Source organism: Alligator mississippiensis, chromosome 1 (assembly GCF_030867095.1).
Source record: "Alligator mississippiensis isolate rAllMis1 chromosome 1, rAllMis1, whole genome shotgun sequence".
In the NCBI taxonomy this organism is placed as follows: Eukaryota; Metazoa; Chordata; order Crocodylia; family Alligatoridae; genus Alligator; species Alligator mississippiensis.
The window spans coordinates 237,516,075-237,541,074 of NC_081824.1; the positions used below are offsets into that span (position 1 = coordinate 237,516,075).

The 25,000-nt window shown below is 40.5% G+C and overlaps 1 protein-coding gene across 10 annotated transcripts in view; it reads right to left on the minus strand.

Moving 5' to 3' along the window:
- Positions 1–640: 640 nt before the first annotated feature.
- Positions 641–25,000, minus strand: part of BCL2L11 (BCL2 like 11) — a 43,257-nt gene continuing 18,897 nt past the window's right edge. For 6 of the 10 annotated variants that reach the window (XM_019480122.2, XM_019480121.2, XM_019480118.2 and 3 more), the window contains 3 exons: positions 21,529–21,579; positions 21,243–21,355; positions 641–5,885 (listed from right to left, as the gene is read on the minus strand). In XM_019480122.2, the coding sequence (XP_019335667.1) occupies positions 5,799–5,885; positions 21,243–21,355; positions 21,529–21,579 (251 nt within the window). In that variant the 3' untranslated portion in view covers positions 641–5,798. Of the gene's footprint in view, positions 5,886–10,998; positions 11,137–21,242; positions 21,356–21,528; positions 21,580–25,000 lie in introns of all 10 variants that reach the window. The other 4 variants (XM_019480123.2, XM_019480120.2, XM_006258089.4 and 1 more) reach the window with 2 other exon arrangements.

The following is a 25,000-nucleotide window of genomic DNA, read 5'->3' on the forward strand; positions in this document are numbered from 1 at the left end:
GTTTCAAGTGGCTGCAGGTGCAGCCACTCTCCCCCCTCCCGACCCAGGTGCTGCCTTCAGAATAGGAGCGCGCAGGGGGGGGAGGGTGGAATGGAGTGGGAGGGAGCTTGTTCTGGGGCCTGCCTAGCCAGTGGTGGAGGGTGGACCAGGCAGATTGGAGCCCTGCTCCTGGCACACACTGACACGAGTTAACGAAGGTGCTCTGCTTTGGAGTGCCTTCATCTGAACCTTCACATAATGAGGGCTCAGATTGTTACAGGACTGGCCCCTTTTAAAGTGCTCTGCAGCCATGTGCTTCTGTAACAGCACAGCTTTAAGAGTGCTTTCAGTGGCAGATCACAAGACAAAACATCCCTTGTGGCAGTGTTCTTAGTTCTCCTGACTAGATTTGGGCTTGGTTTGTCTCTGTGATGACCTTGCATGCCTAGTATGTGGTTTATTTCCACACCCCCAAAATGCATTACCTTCATGTCTTCTAAGCTGAAGCTCATTCTTATTTTTGGCCTATATCACCACCACGTTAAACCCCTCGTATGACTTTGTTCTTCCTTCTCATGCTCACCCCTAACACTTCATCCAAAATTCCAGACATCTCTCCCAAAAGGTCCCAATTTTAAACTCAAGCAAAACAACACATCACTACCAGTTGAAAGTTTTATTCATATAAAATTCATTATTAAGAACATAAAAGAATTGCATCTTAAAAAATATCTGCAATTATTTACAGCAGTATTGCACAAGTAAAGTGGCAATTACCCTGTCAAAAATTCATCAGTGCAACACAAGTAAGCCAGGGAAATTGCAATAAAAATGCTACATATGCTGGGTCTTATGAAACAAGTTAGTGATTAATCAGTACAAGGTCAGTGCTATGGTTATATTTGTACCTGATGTTAAGGCAATTTGATACAATAACTGGCAGTCTTGAAAGCAGGGTGCAAAATTTATTCCCTAAAAATAAAAGTAGTTCTATTAATAAACTTGCAGATGCTTTTCATTTATGAGGTAATAGCTATATCCTGCACTGTGTAAACTGAATCTGAAGGACAAGATGTTTAATAGCCCATAATTATTGAGTTGAAACACTATAAAGATAGTGTACTGAAATTTACTGCCTGAATCTTACTTTTATCATCTGGATGGGGAATAAGGTAGACTGTGTTCATTGTTGGCGCACAGACTTGGGTGAGAGTTAAAGGCAATGGGGATAAGAGGGTAGAGATCTGCATGTTGCAGAAAGCCTGAAAAAGTTACTAGCTTCACAACACTCTCTCTGTTCAATAAACTGTTTGAATAAACTGCCCTCAGCCTCTAGGATTTAATCATGCCCTGCTTAGAGGGATGAGATTATTTTTGATGAATTGACACTTAGGAACTACAGAGCAACATGCTAACTTGCCACTCCACAGTGTATTTTATTTGAAGTTTGTCTTTGTATCATTGAGCTAAATGGCTGAGCCCAAAAAAGGTGACCAAGTTGTAGGGAAAAAAAATGAGTGCCTATGTAGTAGAAATATTTTTCAAAATCTTAAACAAAAGAAACTTAAATCCCACTGACTCTCAATGGCACTTAAACTCCTTTGTGCTTATGTGACCTGAAAATTCTACTCCATAACTAGACTTTACCGATTGCACTGAACAAGACAATGCTGTAAACTGATCAATCACTAATTCCATATACACACCAGTAAATTCAGGAAAAACAAACTTTACAGGAACTTAAATAAGCAGAAAATAAATATACAATGTTTCTACAAGTTACAGTATTACAAAACAGTAGAGTGCATTAATTACACAGAAATGGGAATCTACAGCATTTACCAAGTCCAATTCTAAAAAAAAGTGTAGAAAAACAGTAATTTTTACTTATTTATATGCTGTACAACATTTTTACATAACATAATAAGAAAAGAAAGGAAACATTGCACACAGGCATTTGGCTCAGATAGTGAAAATAATGTTGCCCTAATCTAATAAATACTCAAATATTTACAATTATTGGGGGGAGAGAGGGGGGAAGCATAATACCTTTTAACACAAGTTTTTTGCAATAAGAGGTTTGAATCTGGTTTGTCCACAACCAAAGACAATTCTTCATAAAATAGTTTTGGCAGGATATACGAAGTAAGGATAATAGGAAATTTAAAGAAATTATTCGATTAGTCAACTAACAGCACAGCTAAAATGATTTTTATAGACTTTTAAATGTCATGCTGTAGGGATCTTTAAAAAAAGAAAACAAAAAACAAACAAACCCACGCATCTGACCTGGGCAGGAGGGTTGTCAAGGCACAAAACCTGCTTTTACAATTGTCAAAAACAAAGGGAATAGTTTTAATTTTTTGAAGGTATACATACTGTATTAATTTCTATAGAAAACATCTTGATAAACGAGTACAGAAAAGTCCAAGTCACATGGTATGAATATATTTTTTTAATGTTCATATAATTAATTGAATTCTTGACTGCTTGCAGACATTTAAAACAACAAAAAACAAAAACACACCACAAACCAAAAACCATGCTTTACCAGAAACAGCAGCACGTTTCTTTGACCCACCTCCACAACGTCCGTATAGATTGGGCACTTCAGAGGGGCTTTTATCTAACAGCTGATTCAGTCAGCTATTAGATAAAAGTGGCACAAAAGCCCCGCTGAAGTGCCCAATCTGTGTAGACATTGGGCAAGTTGGGTCCAACTAATGCACTGCTTCTTCTGGGCATGTGCTGGGCTCGGCACTGAAGTATGTCAAGTTTAAAGAAACAAGCTGGGGGGGTGGGGGGGGGGGGGTTCTTTTTAATGTCTGCAAGCAGCCCTTAAGATTATTTGTAGGGTTTACAGGAAGCTAGCTAGTTTGAAGCCACAGCGTAGAGGCAAACCTGTTGCAATACCATGCCAGAGGTAAATATGCAAGAAAGCACACAAAAGTCTCCAGGCACTGGGCCAGCAGAGCCTCACTGAAGGGGAGCATGTGAGACTCAGGGTGATGGAGGCAGAGGAGAAAGGGCAAAAATCATGGGGAGAAATTATGCTGACGTTTCTGAAGACTCTATATTTAAAAAGAACTTCAGAAGTGTTTCAACCATAGAAGCACATGTCGTACTGAAAACAGTTTCTTTGGTATGTTCAGAAAGATATATTGTAAATAAAAGTTTCAAGCCTGTTTACTTCAGTTCATCATGGAAACCCAGTGAATAATGTGGTCTTAACTAAGGAAGTTTCAAGACAGTAATAGCTGGAACTAGATGATTATATCTAATGGTTTCAAGTTCAGAAGATGACCACAATCTCTTGTTTTTGGAAAACCTGACTTCTTACTAATCCTTATAATGGCTATGAGACCCCAATGTGTAAGCAGTGTTCAAAATGGAAGAGCAATGAATTTATATCCTCCCCCACCCAGTAATATGGATGATAATCTCTGATTAGGACCTCTAGAGTTCTGCCTCTGAAACTCCAGATATTTGAAAAGACCACTTCCCTCAAAAACTTAAAAAGTATCAAATAAACCCATTGCTTTGATAATTGAAGCTAACATCCTTGACCTACAAAGCCAAAGTGTGTTTCTACCCTCTTGATTCACTGCACTCTGGAGTCTGCTAGCAGAGCCATGTCTGGACTAGAAACCTTTTACCTAGCACAGATAGGCACTGGCGGCCAGTGCATAGAGTACATATTATACAAACTCATTACAATTTTTAAAAATATATGCACATACAATGGCTTCTCCTGATAAATATATTGCAACATTTTGGAAAAATAGCTATCCCATTCTTTCTATGGTGTTGATGAAACCAGAAAATCTGTGGTCTTCTGAAGTAGACTGCAGCAAACAGGAACCGAATGAATCACTCATGCAGGCTCTTGGCACTGGTCGCAAGATGACAGACAAACCTGAAGACAGACTAGGGCAAATTTATGCATAAATGCACACCCTCTGTATAAAGGAACTACATAGCCCTCGAGCACCTGTCATACAGTTTCCTGTTGCATTAAGAGGTGAACCACAAAACAAAAGAATAAAATTCAATTTAGTCTAGATTTGTGGCTACAATGCCCACTCAGCAAGTTCTGGGTGGTGTTCAGCACGTGTTTTAACTTGCCTCCCTCTGACTTCCCCTCCACCCCCAAAATTAAAGCTTTTCCTTTTTATGAAATCTTCCTTTTACTTCCTAGTTCGCTCAAGTTGTAATCAAATACATCATTCTGTTACATCACAAATGCCAGCTCTTGCCACCCGTGGCATCACAGATGTATCATTTCGGAATAACTTCTGCAAACTATTGGGGCGTACTAATGGAGCACTCCACACAAGAAATGTCTAACTAAAGGAAAAATATGCTAAATCTTATGTCTGTGCTGAACACCTCCCCATATCCAGTGAATAGGGATGCCAGGTCCAGGAATCTTATGTCAACTTCATTCTCTTGCATGTTCATCCTCAACACTTGTGTCTTGTGAAGAATATAATCAATTCTCCACCGTGTATGTATACTATGAGTGGTCTTACAAGTATGTACCATTTTAAAACCTTATGTGGAAATTCTGCTGTGAACAGTAGCATCTTTCAAAATGATAGAACTTTTGTTCCTGTTGGATATCTACTTATTAACCTTTTGGACTTTGAACCACCATGATCACTGCAGATATTCCACTTTTGGTCCTCACACCAAAGCAGTAAAGTCAGTAGTCCATGCATTCAACCATTATAGCTGTTTGTTCCTCACCTCTCTTCAAAACATGCCTTCAGCACAAATCCAAAATGTTTTAAACACCCAAACACCATCAACTGGGTTTTATCAACAATAACTGTAAAATAGAGTGAGGTTTCAAATATTTCCTGAAATTATGCAGTAGGACCCTTCACTTTTGGGTAAGACTGCAGTGTATTGGGTCTGTTTAGGCCCACACAGACAATATGTTATTGCTTTAATCATTCCACATCTCAAACATTAATATATTATAATACATAAATGTATCCATACACACTTTATATAAAGAACTTTAAGAAAGGCAACCTGGTGTGTTTTTGGACCATGACATTTTTACATTTATGCCTCAAATTTCAGATCAACTTCAAGATTCTGGTTTCTAAGCTGGTGGAGGTGGACAGCTCATGGCAGGAGAGCTCCAGCTGTGCTTGACTGCAGCCTGAAGTTAGCAGGGCACATGCTGTTTATGCCACACAAGTGCAGTTGAATTTAAAGAGGTGTTAAGTGACCTGCCGGATTATGGAGAGCCGATGCAAATCCCTTCATTCTTTTGAATGAAAGTGATCAGCGAATGAACAGAGAGAACCTATTCTAAGTCTGACCTCTCCTTGCTGGAGCAAGAAAGCTGTACAGCAATTTTATAAAATAAACTGAGGCAGCTCTGCAAGTCAGGTGGCTCAGTTAAGTCCGCCGCAGCATGATGCAGATCAGCCCACCAGTTTCCAGAAGTGAGCAGGAAAATCATTCAATAATGGTTGAATATTTTCCTTAATCTCAGTCCATAAAAAGTTCAAGGAAAACCAGCGTAAACAACACTTTCAAGAGAAATTGTGCTTCAGGAAGTTCAAATATGTCCATTTCCACAGTTCATTTCTGCTTCTTCACAGTGAACTCCCTGTTTTGTCTGACAGCAGACAAAACTATAGGTCCATGTGCATGTTTTTACAAGCATGGAGTCCCACTGCTCCTTCCAATATGTGATGTTCTTTAAGAAAAAGGAGGATTTCTCAAATGCATTATTAGCATGCACTCCTCCTGGGTTCTGACAAGTAAACAAATCTCAGAGCATCCAGAGTCAGCGTCAATCACTGTCTTCTCCAAATGAGGCGGATGATATAATGCAAGAGGCGCAAAATAATCTGGTGATTTACTCCTTGGTTATCCCAGAAGCCCTGCAAAAAAGAATGTAAAAGTTTATTTTTCCATTGAAGGTTCCAATCCAGAAATGTCTATTACTAACATACAAACCAACTCATTGGGATGGAGCATTCTCAGTTTAACAGAAAAATGCAAGATAATGCTAATAGAAAAGCTGGTAGAGAACAATTCAAAAAAATAGTAAGCTACGTAGTTGCAATTTACTTTTTTTAAAATCAATAAATTCTTTCTAAATTACTGAGGTGATTGCGAAAAGGAAGACAATACTGGAGAGTGTAAATGACTGTTCTTGTTTTAAAACTGGCCAGACATAGTTAACATGTCCCATTTCAGGAAATGGGACATGTTAACTTTGTACCTATTCCAGAAAAAAAGGGACTCCTTTCTACTTCCAAAAAAACCCCAGTAGAACTGCATGTCCCTTTCACTCTGAACCAAAGCACCAACCACTAGGTTCTATTTAAGTGTATTCCAAGACGTTTAATTAACTGACATGGAGTTGATTGTAAGGTTTGCTACAGCAAACAAATGGCATATAATTTATGGGATTTGGTACAAATGAAAAAAGAAAAAAAGTGGATAAAGCCACAAGCATGGTATTCTCTGAGTACAACTGTGTCACTGTCTTGAGCTACTGACTTGAAAAATGTTTTAGATTCCTAAAGAGTAGAATCTGATAGCTGTAATTTAAGGAAATCAGTGATATGGTGCAATTTCTGTGAAGAATCTAAATAAAGCTGACCAAGATGTGCTAAAACTAATGAACTAGTGAGCTTCTGATCACTCTCAAGTGACTCCACCTGTGTAAACATTGTTTGGTTAGGTTTTGGTGCACAGAACATGAGGAGAGGTGTCTGAACGCAATTCTGCTCCTTTTACCTGGAAGCACATAAAAAAAAAGTGTCTTATGCAAAAAAAAATTTAAAGGCATTTTGCACTTGATGTTGTTTACATTGAACCACAGGCAAGTTTGACACATTACAAGTCAGGAAACAGAGGTGGCTGGCTTGACAACTGATCGCCACTGTAGCATGTGAAGAACTGGGTTTGTGCAACACTTCTATTGCATGACACTTGCATTTGCAACTTGTGTGTGTGATCTGTTTACTCACCCCAAGTTCATTCTTTCAATAAAAACTGAGATTAACTTTCATTGTCTTGACCTACAATCTGAGCTAGTTATTTCATTATTATCATTGCCCTGTATATGAAGCCAGCAGTGTTATGGAATGACATAGGCCAAATAATATAGCCTCTAACAAGCACTGCCCACTTCATCTGACATCCAGGCCAAGGAATCTTCTACTCAGTGACAATCAATGCTGATTCAAACAGTTGGCACTTCTCGGGTGTGGACAGACATTGCAGACTTTGCACTCCAGGCACTGGGGCTTCCCAGCACCTGGGGTGCTCCAGGCAACAGGGCTCTTAGCACCTGGCACACTACAGCACCAATGCTCCCTCTTCTTTGGCACTGATGATCCACTTGCCTCTGCTCAAGGATTGCTTTTGTTCCAAGTTTCAGCACTGGTTTGTCTTGCAGTTACTTCAATAAGCTTATGGTTATTTTGAACTCTGGCACCCAAAATACAAACAGTTTCCAAGAGGACAGCTTAACAAATTTAGCCTCATGGTACTGGACAGTGAAAGGGGATTGTCACTAGGGATGGAAAACCCAAACAGAGAGACATTATTTGTTGTTTGTTTGTAACTATGCTATATGGGTCATCAAAAAAAGATGAGCCCCCGACCTCCCCCAGGTCGGTGCCCTTTTTTCTTTGTATGAATTATAGAAAATAATGCTCATAAAACCCAATTAATTCAGAGAGCAAGTTAGTTTTGTTCAGTTTCTCCAATACAACCTTTGCGGGTTTGGTGTGTTGGTGGTTTTTTTGATTGCTTGCTTTTATGCATTTCATTCAAATACAAAGCAAAGAAAAAAAATAAAAACAAAAAAATGAAAAAACCCACTTCTTTAAAGATTCAAAGTTCTGTTCATTAAAGCAAGTCCTGTAGTTCTATTATTTTAATCTATACTTCTAGGTCACTGAGACACTAGAAAAAACAGATAAGACAGGAGCTGGACTGCCCTGATGACTGAAAAGATAAAATTACCATTTTTTTTAAAAGGAAATCCTTTTATGCCTTCTTTGTACATTATGAAGTATTTTTCCAAAGGCACAAACCTAGTTTATATCCTTTTGTTTGGGACTTTTTCAGGACAAGGTTAAATATATATGGGAATATACAATTCATTCACAATCATATTACCACACTGAAGCTTCAAATGCAAGGCCCTGGGACAAACTTCCCAGCTGGGTGGAAAGGATGTATTCAAGATCACTTGGTTAGGAGTGGCTGGGATGTTTCAGATGTAAAAAGTCACTCCCTGCCAGAAGAATTAGGCAAGTTTAAAAGCCAGATTTTGGGAAAAAAACTTAAGCAGGAAACTAAACATCAGGAAGGGTGGAAGCTAGCAGAACACATGAAACACAGATGAATCTGACACATGACTTGCTCTTACTACTGATATGATCTGAAGGGAAGAATCTACTGTACTCTAGCAGTAAAAAAAACAAGACACCTCACCAATAAGAGAGAGAGATGCACCCAGAATACCAGAACACTGAGCAAACCGAAAAAAAATATTTCAGAGTATCAAGTAATGAGGTTGAGTGAACTAAAACACTGAGTGAAGAAAGCTGCAATTCAGCCACAGGCAATGGGGAAGGATGAGTGCATGAACGTTTGCAGGAGCCAGCAAGAAAGACGCCCGTTATCTATGACCACATCCCACAGAAAAGATCACAGCAATGTAATTCTCTGACCAGGCTCCTTTTGGACACATCTGTCAAACAAAGAAGCCACTCCCATTGAACCAGTGAGCTGAACAAATTTCCTGGGGTGGCTCTCTCTCTCAATCAGCTTAAGCTGTTATTCGCTGAATGATCAGAAGCCTGGCCTTCTGTAAGAATGGATGAAATATAGATACCACAAAAAAGCGTTCAGGTTATATAGACTTTATGTGACTGGAGGGACAGTATGTAGAACTGAGCGTGCAGAGGAAGAATTGGACATTTCTGTATCTTAATCCCAAGCAAGATGGGGGGGAATGGCGAGATGGAATGACAGGATGGGGCTGCAGGTCAGCATATTCAACAGAAAAAGAAAAAGAGAGGAGGGCAGGAAGGGGAGAAGCATGAGCAGAGGCCTGAGCCAGTGAAAGGATGAGACAAATACACAAACTGCTTCCCCAATTAGCAGAAATTAACCAGACTTAATATTAAGCCTAAGAAAATACAATATCTCAAGAGTTAAGTTCTCTGCTTTCAACTCCCTCAGTGACATGAAATGTCTGCAATTTCATTTACTGTTTTGCTAAAATGACCAAATCAAAACAATACACTTGAGTTCAATCCAGGGAAGCAGGTGCATAGGAAACAAAACAAGACCTTGACAGCAAGCTGCTCTTTCAAAAAACCTGCTGCAAATGCCCATTGTTATAACATTTAGCCATGCACTGCTTAGCTTCCGTGTATGAATGATGAAATTAAATAATGACATCAAATCTATTGTTAACCTATCTACACGCTAAGTCACAACATTCTACAACAGTACACAAACCTTTGCATACCAAGCTGGTACTCTTAATGAATCAGGTGTGCAACAGTCTGCCAGCTGAACAAAACTGGAGGCTAGCCCAAAATAAAGTTGTAAAACAGACGAGAGCTAAAAATAAAGGAACAGGAGATTCCTAAATAAAACCTGCAGAAAGTTAGGTTAGTATATTAGGCAAACAATACTGTAAGAACTAAGTGGCATGAAGCAAAATGGATATAAAGCGTTCCCAAATCTACCATTGGTAACCTACATTCAAGGAACCTGGCATTCGACTGACCAGGCTCTAAATTCTGGCTCTGTGAAACTGCACAATAAAGAACGGTATTCTATATGTATTTGGGAAACGATACATACACCTTCATTTTCCACAGACACTGCTAACATATGTGGCCATCTAACAGGAGCCATTTAATTTAATATACCACATGAGCAAGCAATCCCTAGGGACACTGACATCACAGTGGATTCCATAAAGAGAAATAACATGCCATTTTTGTTCTAAGCAATTAAGCTACTGCATTTCTTTCCTTTCCTTTTATTTAACAAGCAATCATTTGGATCACAGCCTGGCACATCTTGCTACAAAATGATATGCAGCCAAACATAACAGCACTGCACAGCTGTCATTGCTGCAGGATTCCCAACATTTGTTCACATGTTTGTTAAACAGTACATTTAGGTTTACAGAAGGGCTCAGGAGTTAATAATCCATGTCTGCATTCACAAGTTTGCCATTAGATGTAATCCAATAAATGGAGTTCACTAAATTCATCAGTGACAATTGTCAGATTTTGACAAGGTTCTTTGGGTAGATGTGATATCTTTTATTAGACCAATTGAGCAGTTGGAGAAATGTTCTTAGCAAGCGTTTTGAGCGCAGTTGCCCTTCATCAGACATACAGAGGCTCTGCTCGTCTAAGACTCCAAGGAAGCTAAAAGTGTGGAGGAATGTCAATTGGTCTAATAAAAGATATCACATCTACCCAAAGAACTTTGCCTGCCTATGTCCTTAGACCAACACGACTACAAACAAAAACCCAGATTTTGACACGGTACTCTCAGATATCCAGCTAGCTGCAGAGCAGAGGAATAAGTGGTAAGGAATAAGAGGAACTCCAGAAGAATAGTCTTAAACCAGACCTGTTGCTAAGAGGCAACACTGGTCATATTAACAGCTATGATGAGGATGTACTTTAGTATAATGTGATGCTGGAATGCTGCATCCTTCCAACCCCAAGTGAAAGGAAGAGAATGGATCTAGCCAGTAGACCCAAGAGCCCAGGACCTGCCAAAGTAGGAGTTGTGTTCTCTTTCACACCCTTCTTCTGGACTGCATCTACAGCCTGACTTGGGAACCATTGGGTTTGTCGTTTGTGGAAATCAATGCATGCCTAATATTTTTTCTTATTTCTAAGGTTAAATAAATGCATAAATAAATCAAGCTAAATGCAGTAACAAAGGGAGGAAGCACAAACCTAAACTTTTAAAAACTACATTGCAACTCACCTTTAAGTGAAGTTTATGAAAAAACAAATGGCATCATATTGGATGGTCACATCTGTATTTTACTGTCACTGCAGTTGCAAGTTATGTGACCCAATCTGAAGGAATCCTAATATCTGCATCTCAAGAGCTAGAGCCTGACTAAAGACAAACAAGGGAAAAAAAACAAAACACCTGAGTCATAACAATTCCAACCACTTCCTATGGAATCCTGAACTGCTTCTGTTGCAAGCATTGATAGAAGACAGTCATAAATTACTTTGCTTGCCAAATCTCAGTTTGTGGTAACAATATGGAAGTTTCAGGTTAGACTGTTGGTCTCTTTTCAGACACTGCCTAAGGCAGAACGGCTGCATTATTCACAAAAACAAGCATGGGGCAACAGCAGTAAAAATAAATTATTTACTGCAAGAGAGGAGTTATTTATTTCAAATAAATGATTTACAGCCTAAAAGACAGTGATTTAGCTTTGTTTTGAACAAAAGCATAAATAAGGATTCTGCTACATCTTGTAAATCTGTCCTGACAAGTATGACTTTCTAATAAATCTGTACTTCTGCTTCCCAGTGCTGTCCTTGACTCCTGCTGATTGGAAAGTACTTTCTTCTTTCACCCATTTTACTTCTGTTTATCAAAAAAGTCTGTCATTTTAAATACCTGCCCATTAAAATGATTTCTAATAGAAGAGGGCTCTCTCTAATATGCAAGGCAAAGGTATAACAAAATCCAACAGATAGAAAAATTCTACCAGTGTAGTTTATACTGGTCCAATAAGCAATTGAAACTTTACTGAAAGTACTTTTATGCTGGTATTGCTGCATCTTCAATGAGGTGTTTGTCATCAGAGAAGTGTTGCATGATTTTAAAACAATTTTTTACAGCACACCTGACACTGATGTCCCCTGGTATGTTAACCATGCTATCTCTGCCTTTGTACCACTTACGAAACAGTAAGCTTCTGTCTCTGTTTAGCACAGGAAATCCATGTCTGTACATGCTCTAAAGAATAGCAGAAATCATACTTTACATAAAGATCTTGTATTTTTTTCTAGTTGATTTCATGAACTAGTAAAATATAATGAATAGTCACTCATTTACATCATGATTTCCCACCTAGAGTGGGAAAGTGGGTCAGACTTCCCCTTCCTGCCCCAATGATGCCAAAACAATGTGCTCAAACTGTTACATCCATTTATTCCTAGGCCACCAGATTAGCAAATTTAAAACTCTAGTTACAATCATATCAAACCCTGGTGGCCAAGACCAGCCTGTGCAATAACAGGATTTTTCACAGCTGCAGCCTGCCTGCAAGTTTTCTCCTCCACTTTGTGACTGACATGCCTGAAAATTCCACTGTCACAGCAGAAATGCTTTGCTGGGCCTTTAATTGAGCAACTCCAGCCAGTTCAATAGGAGATTAAGGAGAAAGACAGAATGAAAACATCAAGATTTATAACATAGATAGGAACAGGAGTGAGCAGGACAGACAAGGAAGTCTGCATAGGAATAATCCTGCCGGGGGGGCGGGGAGGGGGCGGGACTCTGGAGATCCCCTTTCTGCCCTACTCTTCTATGATTCTCTGAATGACTTTCCCCCCAGGGAAACTGCCTCCCGTCAGTCATGGACAGGAGTCAGGCACAAGCGGTGCTTTACTACAAGACCTCTTCACTAAAGTAACATCAACATAGTTTACATGTCCAGGGATAGCAGCATCAGGTGTGCTGTGCGATTTTTTTTTTTTTTTTTGCAACACTTCTCTGCCAACAAACACCTTGCTGAACACACAGTGATACTAGCAGAAGTGCTTTCTCTCAGTAAGGTTTCTATTAAAGTCGCAAGTTCTCTAAAACTGATCCTGGTTTGGATGTAATCTCCGAAGTGAGCAGAACAGTTCCCAAGCAAAGAGAAAGAAGGTAGGACTTTGTTTCTTAGGCATCATTTTAGCCTTGGATGCCACAAGTATTTGCAAACAGACATTCTCCTTTTAAACAAGGAGACAAAGAGATGCAGCCTACCCTAACTGTTCTTTACTTTACAGGTGTTAACAATCACCTGTGAAGTAACAATTAGTGTTAATGGTCATTCCACTAATCAAGCTAACCTATTTTAGGGCAATTTTGCTGTTTGCTAGGGCTTCCTATTTCACAGCTCCTGCACCTCTGGTTCTGCATCCACAAGCCAGGGACACTCATTTTAATTTTCACTGTCTGGCCGAGACCAGGCTCTGAAATCTGGGACCGTCCTGGCCAAACCAGAACATATGGTCACCCTAAGACTACCTCACCCCTGCAGCCACAGTTAGGGCAACAAAACACTTGCCTACTGTGCTGATCTCTAAAAGTTCATGAAAGGCAGGAACAAAATATCCTAAGTTACTTATCCCTCATCACTCTGCTAATAAGAAAACAGCTACCAAGCTGCAAAAAAACCCCAAACCCACATTGTAAATTGGGAGAGAGGAGTCAAAATACAGGGGAGAAAGAAGCTTTGCTCTGCCTGCCTTTTCTCTTTCTCCTTTTCAGAACCAAGAGATCAAGACCTTTGAAACAAAGAGTTAGTCAAACAAGGGGGATGCACAAATTCAACCAGGGGGCATCGTGATCCTCAGACCTCATGCATAATGCAGGCCAGAAAATGTAATGCACTGATTCCTGAACCAATTCTAACAGCTTCCAGTTCTACCACCACACCAGGCTCCTGTCTATGTGCTTGGGGAAATGAGGGTGTGACAGTAAGGAGAGCGGGAACAGGCTACCAGGGGAAAAAGTTGGGGGGAAGCAGAGAGCAAAGGAGCTACCTGACCCTCCAGATTTATTTTCCAACAGTGGAAGGGGGACAAATTCAAAGCAAACCTCCAGTAATTAGATTCTATACCTCAAAAACTATAACAAATTTTCCATATATGGAATCAAATTATTATGGGGGGTTGTCTTACAAATCAGGTCATCTTCTATTCAAGTGAATACAATATATAAGATGGTACTGAAAATAAAAGATATCAAATTTTAAGCTTAGGACAGTATATTTAGTTCCAGTTGCCTTAAAATGCCTTAAGAATTATTCAACAAACTAAAATTATTTTTTAAAAATGGGAACAGTCCAAGTCAGATTAAGAAAAAGATATATTCTATTCACATAAACTAGGAGACTACTCAGAATTTACTTTCCCAGTCAGTATCTGTCATAACATTTTTATTCCAAATTCTCCTGAACAGACTGCCACTGGGCAGGTACTAAAATGTACTTAAGTCCATTAAAATTTTGCAATACAATACAGATTTAAACAGGAGTCCCCAGAGGAGATAAACCTTGCAGTAGTAACCCACCAGTCTCTGTAACACTTTGTTTCTCCAAAATGCAGGCAACCTGCTACGAACAGGCCCATCTTTAATACCATAGAACAATGAAATTAACTATTACCTTTAGAAGCCTGACCTATTAATAAGATAAGAATTTTTATCTTTGGCATTAGCAGCCAATTGCACCAATTACCATGCACCAAAACCTATCACTAGAATTCAACAGCACAAAGGTTAAAAAAATGTAACAACAGTAGTTATTAGAGCAGGAATATACCTTTCTTCTTAGGTGTTTCTCAAGAGCTTTACAAAACAGATTAAGCACTATACCCACTTTAGAGACAGAGAAAAAGGCACAAAAATTAAAGGGTTTCACTGTCAGCAACAGAGCTAGGAATACAATGCCAGTCTCCTGACCCACACTGCAGGAACCTATCCACTAGTCTAGTGATCTTCAACCTTTTTTGTACCAGGACCCATTTGTAAACATCGATGGCCAGTCCCAACCTTGTAAATAGTTTAAGTAGAAAACAGCTCCCTGGCCTTACCAGTACCCTTCACTCCCATCCCACTGCCCCCCATCCCCAGACCCCAGCCTCCCAGTATGTGGGGCAGGGGGTGGCTGTGGGAGGGAATGGGGGACCTTCAAGCAGCCCCCTTGCAGGCTGGAGCTCTGCCAGCCTGCATGGGAAAAATCCAGAGTTTCCCACATTTTTCTCCTTTAAAAGGAGAATTAATTTTTAAAGTTTGCTAATCCATTTTAAAGTTGGTTCACAACCATTTTATATATTCTTGCAACCCACTTTTTGGTCATGACCCATGGGTTGAGAAACGCTGCACTAGACCACTATATTGACAAATTTGTGGGGGCATTAGGTCAGCATAACATAAATGACATTTCAGCAGCTCAGTGCAAGCTATGTGTAATCAGGCTTTATTGGTCACAGGTGACAAAGAAGAGGTTTTAAATTTTATTGCATTTAATTATTAGCCATAAGTCCTTCAATGTCAAAATATCCATTTCAGATTTCTTCCAACAAGAATTTTCAGACCAGTCCTTTTTGAATCCGCATGGCTGGACAGTAACAACCATTGAACAGTATTTCCACAGTCAGTTTCATCAATGCCTTCACTCAGAAAATTTCACATATTGGCTTCTATCCCATCCAGGAGAACTCAAAACAACAGCAGACTTTCCCCATGCCTGAAGAAGGGTGTTTGTACCCAAAAGCTTTCAAGGAACAATTTTTCCAACAATTTAGTTGGTCTAATTAAAGATATCACATTTACCCAAAGAACCTTGTCTTCATGCAGAAAAGTCTGAGATGAGCGAGAAACATACCTCCGCTGGTATGCAAGATAGATTTTCACTGAGCAAAATAAATACTAGTTAAATCTTGGATGTCCTATGTAGGTTGCATCTGATAATAATGAATAATAAATTCTTATGCAATCAGGACAGTTCAGGCAATACTGACTTTAAATCAACTCATTTTCAGGATACTCCCACTTTGAACTCCAATTCAATTTAATTATTTTAGCTACATTTTCAAGATAACATGCAGATGAACCACATTGTGGAGCCCACAGAATTGGTTTTATGGGGGAGAACTGACCAAGAATATTGAATGAAGGCATGTTATAGACACTTTTATAGAACTAAAGGATGATGGGGCTGAAACAGACCTAAAGAAACCATCCAGTCCAAGCCCCTGCATAGGCCAGTGCCATCTTTGTCTGAACCATCCCAGCCACACATTCATCTGACCCGCACTCAACTTTCAAGGATGGAGATTACACAAATTCTGAATAAACTATTGCAACCATCCTCACAGTTAGAAGGTTCTTCCTAATTTCTAGTCTTAATTGCCCTTGCTGCAATTTAAGACTTTTTGTCTATCCCCTGCAGTTAATTCTCTGTGGACATCACAAACTTCTTTATAACAACCATTTATGTATTTGAAGATTCCTGGCAAATCTCTCCTCAGTCTTCTGTTCTCCAAACTAAATATTTCCAGTTCTTCCAACTGTTCCCTCCAAGTCATTTTGGTTGCTTTCTGTTTGTCCCTTTCTACAAGACCAGTGCCCAAATTTGGATACGGTGCTCTAGTTGAGGCTCCCATTCAGCTTGGAGTCTGCCACAATCCCCCTATCCTTCTATGCAATGCTGGAGCCTAGTTAGTCAAAGACCAATTCTAAATGCAATCAAGGGAGAGACACTGAATTGTGTAGCACTATACCCAGTGACATGTAGGAAGTCTACTGCAAAAGTTATAATAATAATTAATCACTTCATAATAACAAGTGCAGTTCACCAGTACAGACACCAAGCCAACAGATTTTATACAGGGAAAAGGCTGTATACATTGAGTATAATCCTATAACAGGCAGCTCTCCCCCTCTTAAGATATCAATACCATATGAACACTCAGATAAACACTCCCCACACATACTCTTGCTGACCATGGACCAGCTTTCACTCTGAACTGAAAATAAATGAAGGGAGGGCGTGAACTTAAAACAAACCGGATTCATCTACATGAGACATTTACAGTGGAGTTGCCTAATTGGCTCCGCAGTAAAGTCTGTGTCTTCATGTGCTGCCCTATTAGGCTGCAGGAAACTAATAAATGCCATGGTAGATTAGTACCTGTAAACACAAGTACTATCCTGTGGCACCATTTAGTGCACTGCAGCATACATGCAGATGCTGATAGGGCTACCTGGGGCCCAAGGGCGCTTCAAAGCAGAGGCTGCCTGATGGCTAGCCCCACACTGGAATGCCTTTGTGCCCCTGCCAGCCCCTCTGAAGCATGATGAGCTGGATCGGAGCAATCCCAGGCTGGCAGGCTGACCCCCAGGACCAACTGCTGGAACTGCTCCCACCTGGTTCAATATGCTGCAGTCCTGGGTACACGTGAAGATGCTGAGCCCAGCAGCAATAAATTCTGGTGCAAAGCATACCAGAACTTATTCAGGCACCTTAATATCACATGTAGATGCACCCACTGTGGTTCTGAATAATACCGAGTGTGAACACTTATTCTGAAGGAGTACCTTGTTTTCCTTCACATTGAGAGAAATATTCAGAACTATACCTGAAAACCTAGGCACAAACCAACCTTAATTTGGCATGTCTGCACTTCCCCAATACTATTTTCCCCTGTCTGGTGTGAGAGAATTTAAGATGAGAGGGTAACAGAAACAGGTCACTGAGTATCTCATGACCCAAGACATTTGGTCTAATGCTTTACATATGGAGAGAATGGCACCTGGGAGTAGGATTAAAGGGATTAAGGAAGAGGGCAAGAAGAGAAGCAGCAACCAATATTTCTGCTAATGCTGTGAATCTTTTTGGATTAGCTGGCAACTAACATTGTGACATTTCTGAAACTAGGAACAAAACACTTAAAAATATCAGGATCTCACAGAATTGCATTGAAGTATGCAGCAATTTAAGTGCTGAAAGAATCAATATGCACTGACTTCCAAATCACTGGGTTGCTGAGAGGCAGGAAGCATGTTAATCCTGATCATTTTGGACCAATGGGCACAGAGGAGGCTCAGATGGCATTAAGCCACTCTCTTGATTCTGGGCTGGTGAGACCGCGCAAATCAGCTGAACAGGCCTCCAAGGCTAAAAGTAGCCCATCTCCTATTTACTATGGGTAGAATCCCTGCAGCACTGTACACTGCAGCTCCACTTTGACTCCCAACACATTTCCTAACATTGAGAAAGGCACTGAACATGCCTAATGCCAAGGCTGCAACCAGGGGAATGCTCCCCAGTATGTCAAGGCCTATAGTGGAAGGAAGCTTGTTTGTCCACAAGGACTAAGAGTATCTAACCAACAAAAAGAAAGAGAGTATCTCCCATAAGCTTATTCTACTAAAAGAGACTGGAGGAACAATCTAACTCAGAGGCTAGCAAAATATGGCCCATGAGCCACATCCAGCCCACCAAGCAATTTCATCTAGCACGCGGGCATCCACCAACTAATTGTACCCTGCCCAGCCTGAGCACCTCACTTCCACCCTTGTAGGTGGAAGGGCCCGGCTTCTGGGAGGGGTTGCTGTTGCCACTGCTGCAACCACCAGAAGACCTGCTCAGCTTCCCCACCATCCCACTCACTCCAGGTACCAAGTAGGGAAGCAGTGGGGGCAGAGGGGAACTGCAGCTGGCCGGGAGGCACAGAGCATGGGGCTGGCAGCAGCATGGAGCCTGCACCCAGGAGGGCAGCGGGAGTGCGGAGCTTGGGTGGGCAGGGTGTGGGTGTGAGGAAGGTGTGGGGGTGGGGACTGCGGTGGAGCCCTGAGACCTGCATGGCAGTGGGAAGGGAAGGCTGCCGGCTCCACTGCGTGGGGCATCCCCTGGTGGCACGTCAGTGCCAGGAGCTGCATGTGCACCACGTGGAGCCCCACGATAGAGGCAGGCCAGCCTGGCTGCACTCCTTGCCACCATGTGCGGCACTGGCCAGAGCCACACGCTGATGGACAGCAGTGCCCAAGCAGGCCACGAGAGCCCTGAGTGCCTGCCACCTGCTGCGGCTGCTGCCGCCACCAGCAGCAGCAGAGGCTGTGCACCATGAGGGGGGAGTGTGTAGGGGACTCTGACACCCCCCACCATCCCTTACACCCTACAAAAGCCACCCACACCCTACCCCAACCCCCCAGATATGCACACTTCCAACATACCCTACTGCCACCCCAAACAGCCACACCCCCTCACAAACCCCTTCCAACCCACCACACATGCACACCCACCCCCAACCACACCCCACACACAATATACAAGAGTAAGACTTTATTTTTGTGTTATTGTGCAATCACCTCTATATACACTAGGCAAACACAGACCATGACAAAAAAATGTTTGTAATAAAATTAAAATATATTATAGGTGTTTGACTTTTAGTGTATGATTTGGTTTTTTCTGGTTCCAAGATGGCAACCCCCAAATCCCAAAAGGAGTACTCCCAGAAGGCAAGGAGAGGGACTTCCGGTGGCAAAGGCCAGGGGTTAGGGATGGGTCTTCCAATCCCAAAATTGCTACCAGGGGCTGGAGCACCCACCAAGGGGCGAGGCTAACCTTGCTGCCCTCGACAGCTCACCAAAACTCGTTAAGCAGCCCTCCCGCTGAAATAATTGCCTGCCTCCAATCTAACTGATGAGAAAAGGGCTGTCTTAGGACAACATTAAATGAACCTCTAGATGCTGCTAAATTCAGGCCATCACTCAAAGTACCAATGTCATCTGGGGGACGAGCAGGAGGGTAGGGGGGGTCATCATTACATGCTGAAGACAGAAGAAATCATGAAGGGGCCAGCATGAGCAAAAGGGGCTCAAGAGAAGACTGATTAAATCATAAGCCACAAAAATCAAAAGTCAAGCTAAGGACAACTGTTATAATGGAGCGCCATAGGAGGGAGGGAATAAGCTTAGGTTACTGACTTGGCACTCATGGAAGACGGTCTAGTTCCAAGCAGCTAGCATCTCGCTTGGTGGCGGCAACAATCGATCCTCCTGGATCATGGTGTATGCATGAGGGCCACCCAGAACTTTGATGCATATGCCTGAGCAGGAATATTTTTGGAGGAGTGGAAACTGCCTAAACCTTTCATCCTCCCCTTTAGGCCACCGAGACAGAATCCAAAGACCAGACTCAGTCCAGATGTTTGGTGCCTCCATGGCTGTAGTTGTATAAGTGTCTGGGAATTGAACAACCCAGGTCTCCTGTGTGGTAGACAAGGATTCTACTACTGAACCACAGGGAAAACCCCAGCCTATAGCTCCCACTCCTTCCCTTCCTGCAGACAGCGCTGGGGCCAGGCCTGGGCCAACACAGCCCAGCCCCAACTGTGCTGACAGACTGACCCTAGGGAACAGATGTTCCCTAAGGCACTCCACTTTGGAGCACTTTCATCTGATCTTTCATTAAATAAGAGTTAATTTGTCGCATGACCAGCCACTTTTAAAGTGCTCTGCAGCTGTGCACATTGCCAACTGCGCAACAAATGTTACTTCTGTCAGAGCCCCTAGTGACACTCATACATAACAGGACTCTTCTCATATCAGAATAAAGACAAGTCAGTAGACTAGTAATCACATGTGTAACATGCAAGCATTGTGGTATTAATATCATAGTGCCACAGCTGTTGCTTTTAACAAACAGACAAAAAAAGTCCATTCCCAAAAAGAGCACAACCAAAGCAAGAAATGCCAAGAAATGGAGCTGGATGAAGTGTGACCATGAGAGAAGCCAGATGTGCAGCAGGATCACAAAGATGTAGCAGTACTTTGTTCATATCCCCAAGCTTCTGCTTACAGCCACAAAAGCTAGAATTTATATTTCCCCTTTTTAAACATACAGCAGTAGAGCATTTAGTTGACATCTGAAGTCTTTGCCCATCAACACTGTCACAGGTAAATAGAAATGACAAGTGGAATTTAATACAGGGCAATATACAAACTATTTTCAAACTGCAAATGTTTCAAGATTTTTAGTTTGGGGTTTGGAAGGAAGACTTAAAACTAATTAAAAACCAAGGCCCATATCTCAAATTAATTAAAAGATTTTCTGGAAAATCTTTAAAAAAAAAAAAAAAAAAAAAATCAGCTTTATTCTCAGATTACAGCAAAAGACATAAGCAGACATTTTGCTAGGTCTGTATAATGTAAATTAGGGGAAAATACTATATACCACTTCATATCAGAGACTAAATCCCACCTGTAAAAAGAGGACCCCCATCAAAACAGCCTTAAATATTCAAGTAACACCTCGTCACTAAAATCTTAGTATTATACCTCCACACACAAACATATTTATGCAGTTTTATATATTTACACCTCCTATACCCCCAAAAAGTATTTCCAGAAATTAACTTCTTCCTTTTAAAGCTTGCATATAAAGAAATAGAAACTAAAGTAAAAATATAGAAAAAGATTACCCGTCTTGGGCAATAGGAAGCATTAAACTCATCTCCAATCCGCCGTAATTCCTGTGCAATCCATATTTCTGGCTGCATATCTTCAGGTATTGATCGATATTGCCACCTGGAAGCTGCATCAGAACAGAAACAAAGAAACTTTGAAAATTTCCCAAAAGTGCTTCTTGCAATTAAAATACAATAAAAAAAAAAAATTATGCAAGATTTATCTTGTCAAAAGTTGCCGGAGCTACCTAGAACATGCGCTACTGGCAGCTGCATTCTACACCAAGGAAAAGTCATTTACCTGTAATGGTATTTGTTAGAAGCCAAAATCCAAGGACAGTGCTTTGTAGACCTGTGGAGAGATCCAAAAAGCATCTCCATGGTGCTGTGTTGGGCATATCGGAGGTACATAGTGGTGCCATTTTTCTTAAATCAAATTAGTTTTGTCATGATCTTTTTGTTAATGATATGGCTGTCAGAAACTAGAAGTCAGACACACATTTAAATATGATCCTTCCAATAATTGTATTGCTAGGTTTGTTGCTGTGAAAAGCAGCAAGAACTGAGTGTATTGCTTAAGGGCTATAAGTTACCCCAAATGGAATCCCCAAAGGCCTCCAATGCGAAGCATAAAGGCATGAGTATAGTAGGCACTGATTGGCAGGACAACAGGCTCACTGGGTCATCTCCAGCAAGTATGGAGCACTATCTTATCCTTTACCAGTGTGGTATAAATCACATCAGTCAGAGTTCGAAGCTCACTCTCACCATGAGCTGAAATCACAACCAGCAGCAAGCTACTAACCCTTAGCTCAAGTTTACAAAAAGAAAATGCTGCAAAAAAAAGAACTTATCAGCTTTGTTAGGACCACACATTAGTATACTGGGGGCCTCATAAGGAGAGGTTTCAAATGTCAAACACTGCAAGAGCCTAAAAACAGCTTGCTAAACTTTTAATTAGCTTATTTGGATAACATCATCTCCTGACTAACTGCACATTGGTCTCCTTTTAGTCAGTTCATGACAGGCTGAAATAGCTGCAAAGTGTACCCAAAAGGCATTTTTAAACAAAAGCGTACCCAAAAGGTGTTTTACCCAAAAATCTGTATTTTATGAACTGACAGGTAAAGAAAGCAGGCAATTTTTATATGTGGAGGACTTGCACAAAAACACATATACAGATGAGGAATGAGTATCAACTTGAGCCACAAGTTTTTACCATGCAAAATTTCCAGTCTGCCCAATACACAGGCGGAAAGATGCCAGCACTAACTGAGGACACCTGCCTGCATAACCCCCCTGCTCCAGACTATACAGAAATGGCAAAGAAAACTCAGCCTTCCTGAAAAAGCGATCAAGATGTTCCTCCCTCCCTGCAACTGAAAATATACTTAACATATTTTAGTTTTTATACACTGTATCTAAAACAAATATTTTTAAGGTAGCCTAACATCTCGCACTCTTCCTGCTTCAAGCAACAGGCACCAGTTAAAGTCAGATTATTCCACTGGCCAAATCTGATCTTCCAACAGACATAGGCCACCCCATCATCTGAGAACAAGAGAGAGATCTGTCAGGAGCAGAAGTAGGCCTTGCAATATTTTAAGCAACTATGTTCAAAATAAGTTGTCACCCTCTCAGTGCTAGGCTGTCCACAATGCCCAAAAGGAAGATGGGCTACAAATTTATAGCATCATTAAAGGGATCATAAGCCACTATGAATACACACAAAGAACAGATCTACCACACAAGATGCTGCTTTTTCAGTTTCGTTCCTGAATGGAATATTAGTTACTAGCCATCTTGCAGGACTTTTTTTTTAATCCAGAGACAACAGCAGTTTAAAAATGCAATAGTAGCTTGTAGATTTTGTGGTCAAAGAATACAGAGGCAGCCAGCAAAAGAAAGTCTCACCTTTGCCAACTTAGAAATTAAACTGTGGTTTTGAGGGTTTAAAATGTATATCTAGGTAGGTAGCACTCATGGCAGAAGATTCTTCTTAGGTACATACTTTTAAATTTCTCCCTTGTAAATACAGATATCGAGGATTCAAATATAAAATAAATTACATCTAAAAAACTAGTGCTACTTTGTGAAAAGAGCATTAACACAACTTTTATGTTTAAAAAATATATAACCAGCAACCTTATTCATTTTACAAAATAGCATAAAATGACCACCCAATTCTGAAACGCTGTGGTGTAAGAAATGAACAATTTATGACACACAAATCGGTGCAAGTCATATTCAGAAAGGGACTCATGCCAATTTCTTTTCCTACTTTAAACAAAGGCTTAGAAATTAAACAAGCATGACAACACTTTTTAAATAGAGTATTTCACAAAACTGGCATAAAAACTTAAAAGGAATCACAAGGGAATGCAAATAGCTTCCAATTTCAGAATATTCAATGGATTAGTAGAGCAGTGAAAAAATTAAGTGTGTGTTTGGCTCCAATCTGGCTGGAAAATTTATTTTTGAGCCAAAAATATCTGAGCCAAGCAAATGCTAGATATTTTGTTTTCATGCTGTAGTAGCAAAAGAACAGTACCAATCAGCCTTCATAAAAAAGGTTGCATCAGGCAGAATTTTATTTATTTTGTTAGCTATTTAATTTCATTCAAGTTCCTCATGGTACTTGATAGAAATATTTTTAAACTAGGAAAACATTTTCTGATGATATGGGGGGGTGGGGGAAGAAGCCAACATACATAAGAACAACTGATCTAGACAAGCATCTCTCTCAGAAAGAGTTACAACTAAACTAATGCAGTTTCTCAATGCCAAAGAAAAGCAGATTTTCAGCACTATGCTGAGACGCATACATCAGACATCCTCATGCTTTAAACAACTTTCAACCAACTACATAACTACCACATTAAACAGAGCCAAAATTAGAAAAGCAACTACTTTAATCCAACTGTTTTCAACCACTGAAGATAATATACAATGCCGTGTTCCAGCCGATCGCCAAAACTGTCTAAGATCGTTTTACACTGGCTTCAAATGATAAAAGCTCAGCAATACAAGAATTAATATCATGGTTAAAGTGGTTGAGAGTGAAATCAATCTGAGGTTTTCAAAAAGGACTTTCTGTGGTACTGCCAAATCACAAAATCAAAAGTGTCCAGTCATAATTAGCTGCAAAAACAGTCAAGAGAAACTTTCAAAATTCATTTATAGTTGCTAGCCACCAATAACTTTCACCACCATCTCACACACACCAGCAATACTAGTCATATCATGACACACTTCATTTCTCTTTAAAGAATAAACCAAATGAATGCACCATTGCAGAGGATGGAGAATAAAGTAACTCAATGCCTCAAGAAGCGGATGTCTCAGCATCCTATTAAAAAAAGTGAAAACCCTCGTGACTATATTGTACGATTAGAATCCCGTATTCAAGAGGTTACCCATTAACAGTTGTGAAATGTTATGCAACCATACATTTACCTATGTAAAGGCTGGTATCAGAGCACTTATATTCTAGCAGCTTGTCTAGAGGGAAGATTTTTTCCAGTTTCACTGGGTTTTGGGGTTTTTTTTGGGGGGGGGGGGAGTTGTTTTTTTGTTTTTTAAAGAAAAGCAGTCAAGTACAACTCATACATGCTGATGCAACAGTTTTAGGAAAAATAGCTTTTTTACTTAGCTGAAGCTCTTTCAAAGGGCTACAAGATTAACCAAAAGAAGGCACTCGTATGTGTATGGTCTAAATATGGTTCAACAGTAGAGTACCAAATTTGCACCAAACATTTTGCTGGTATTGCTTT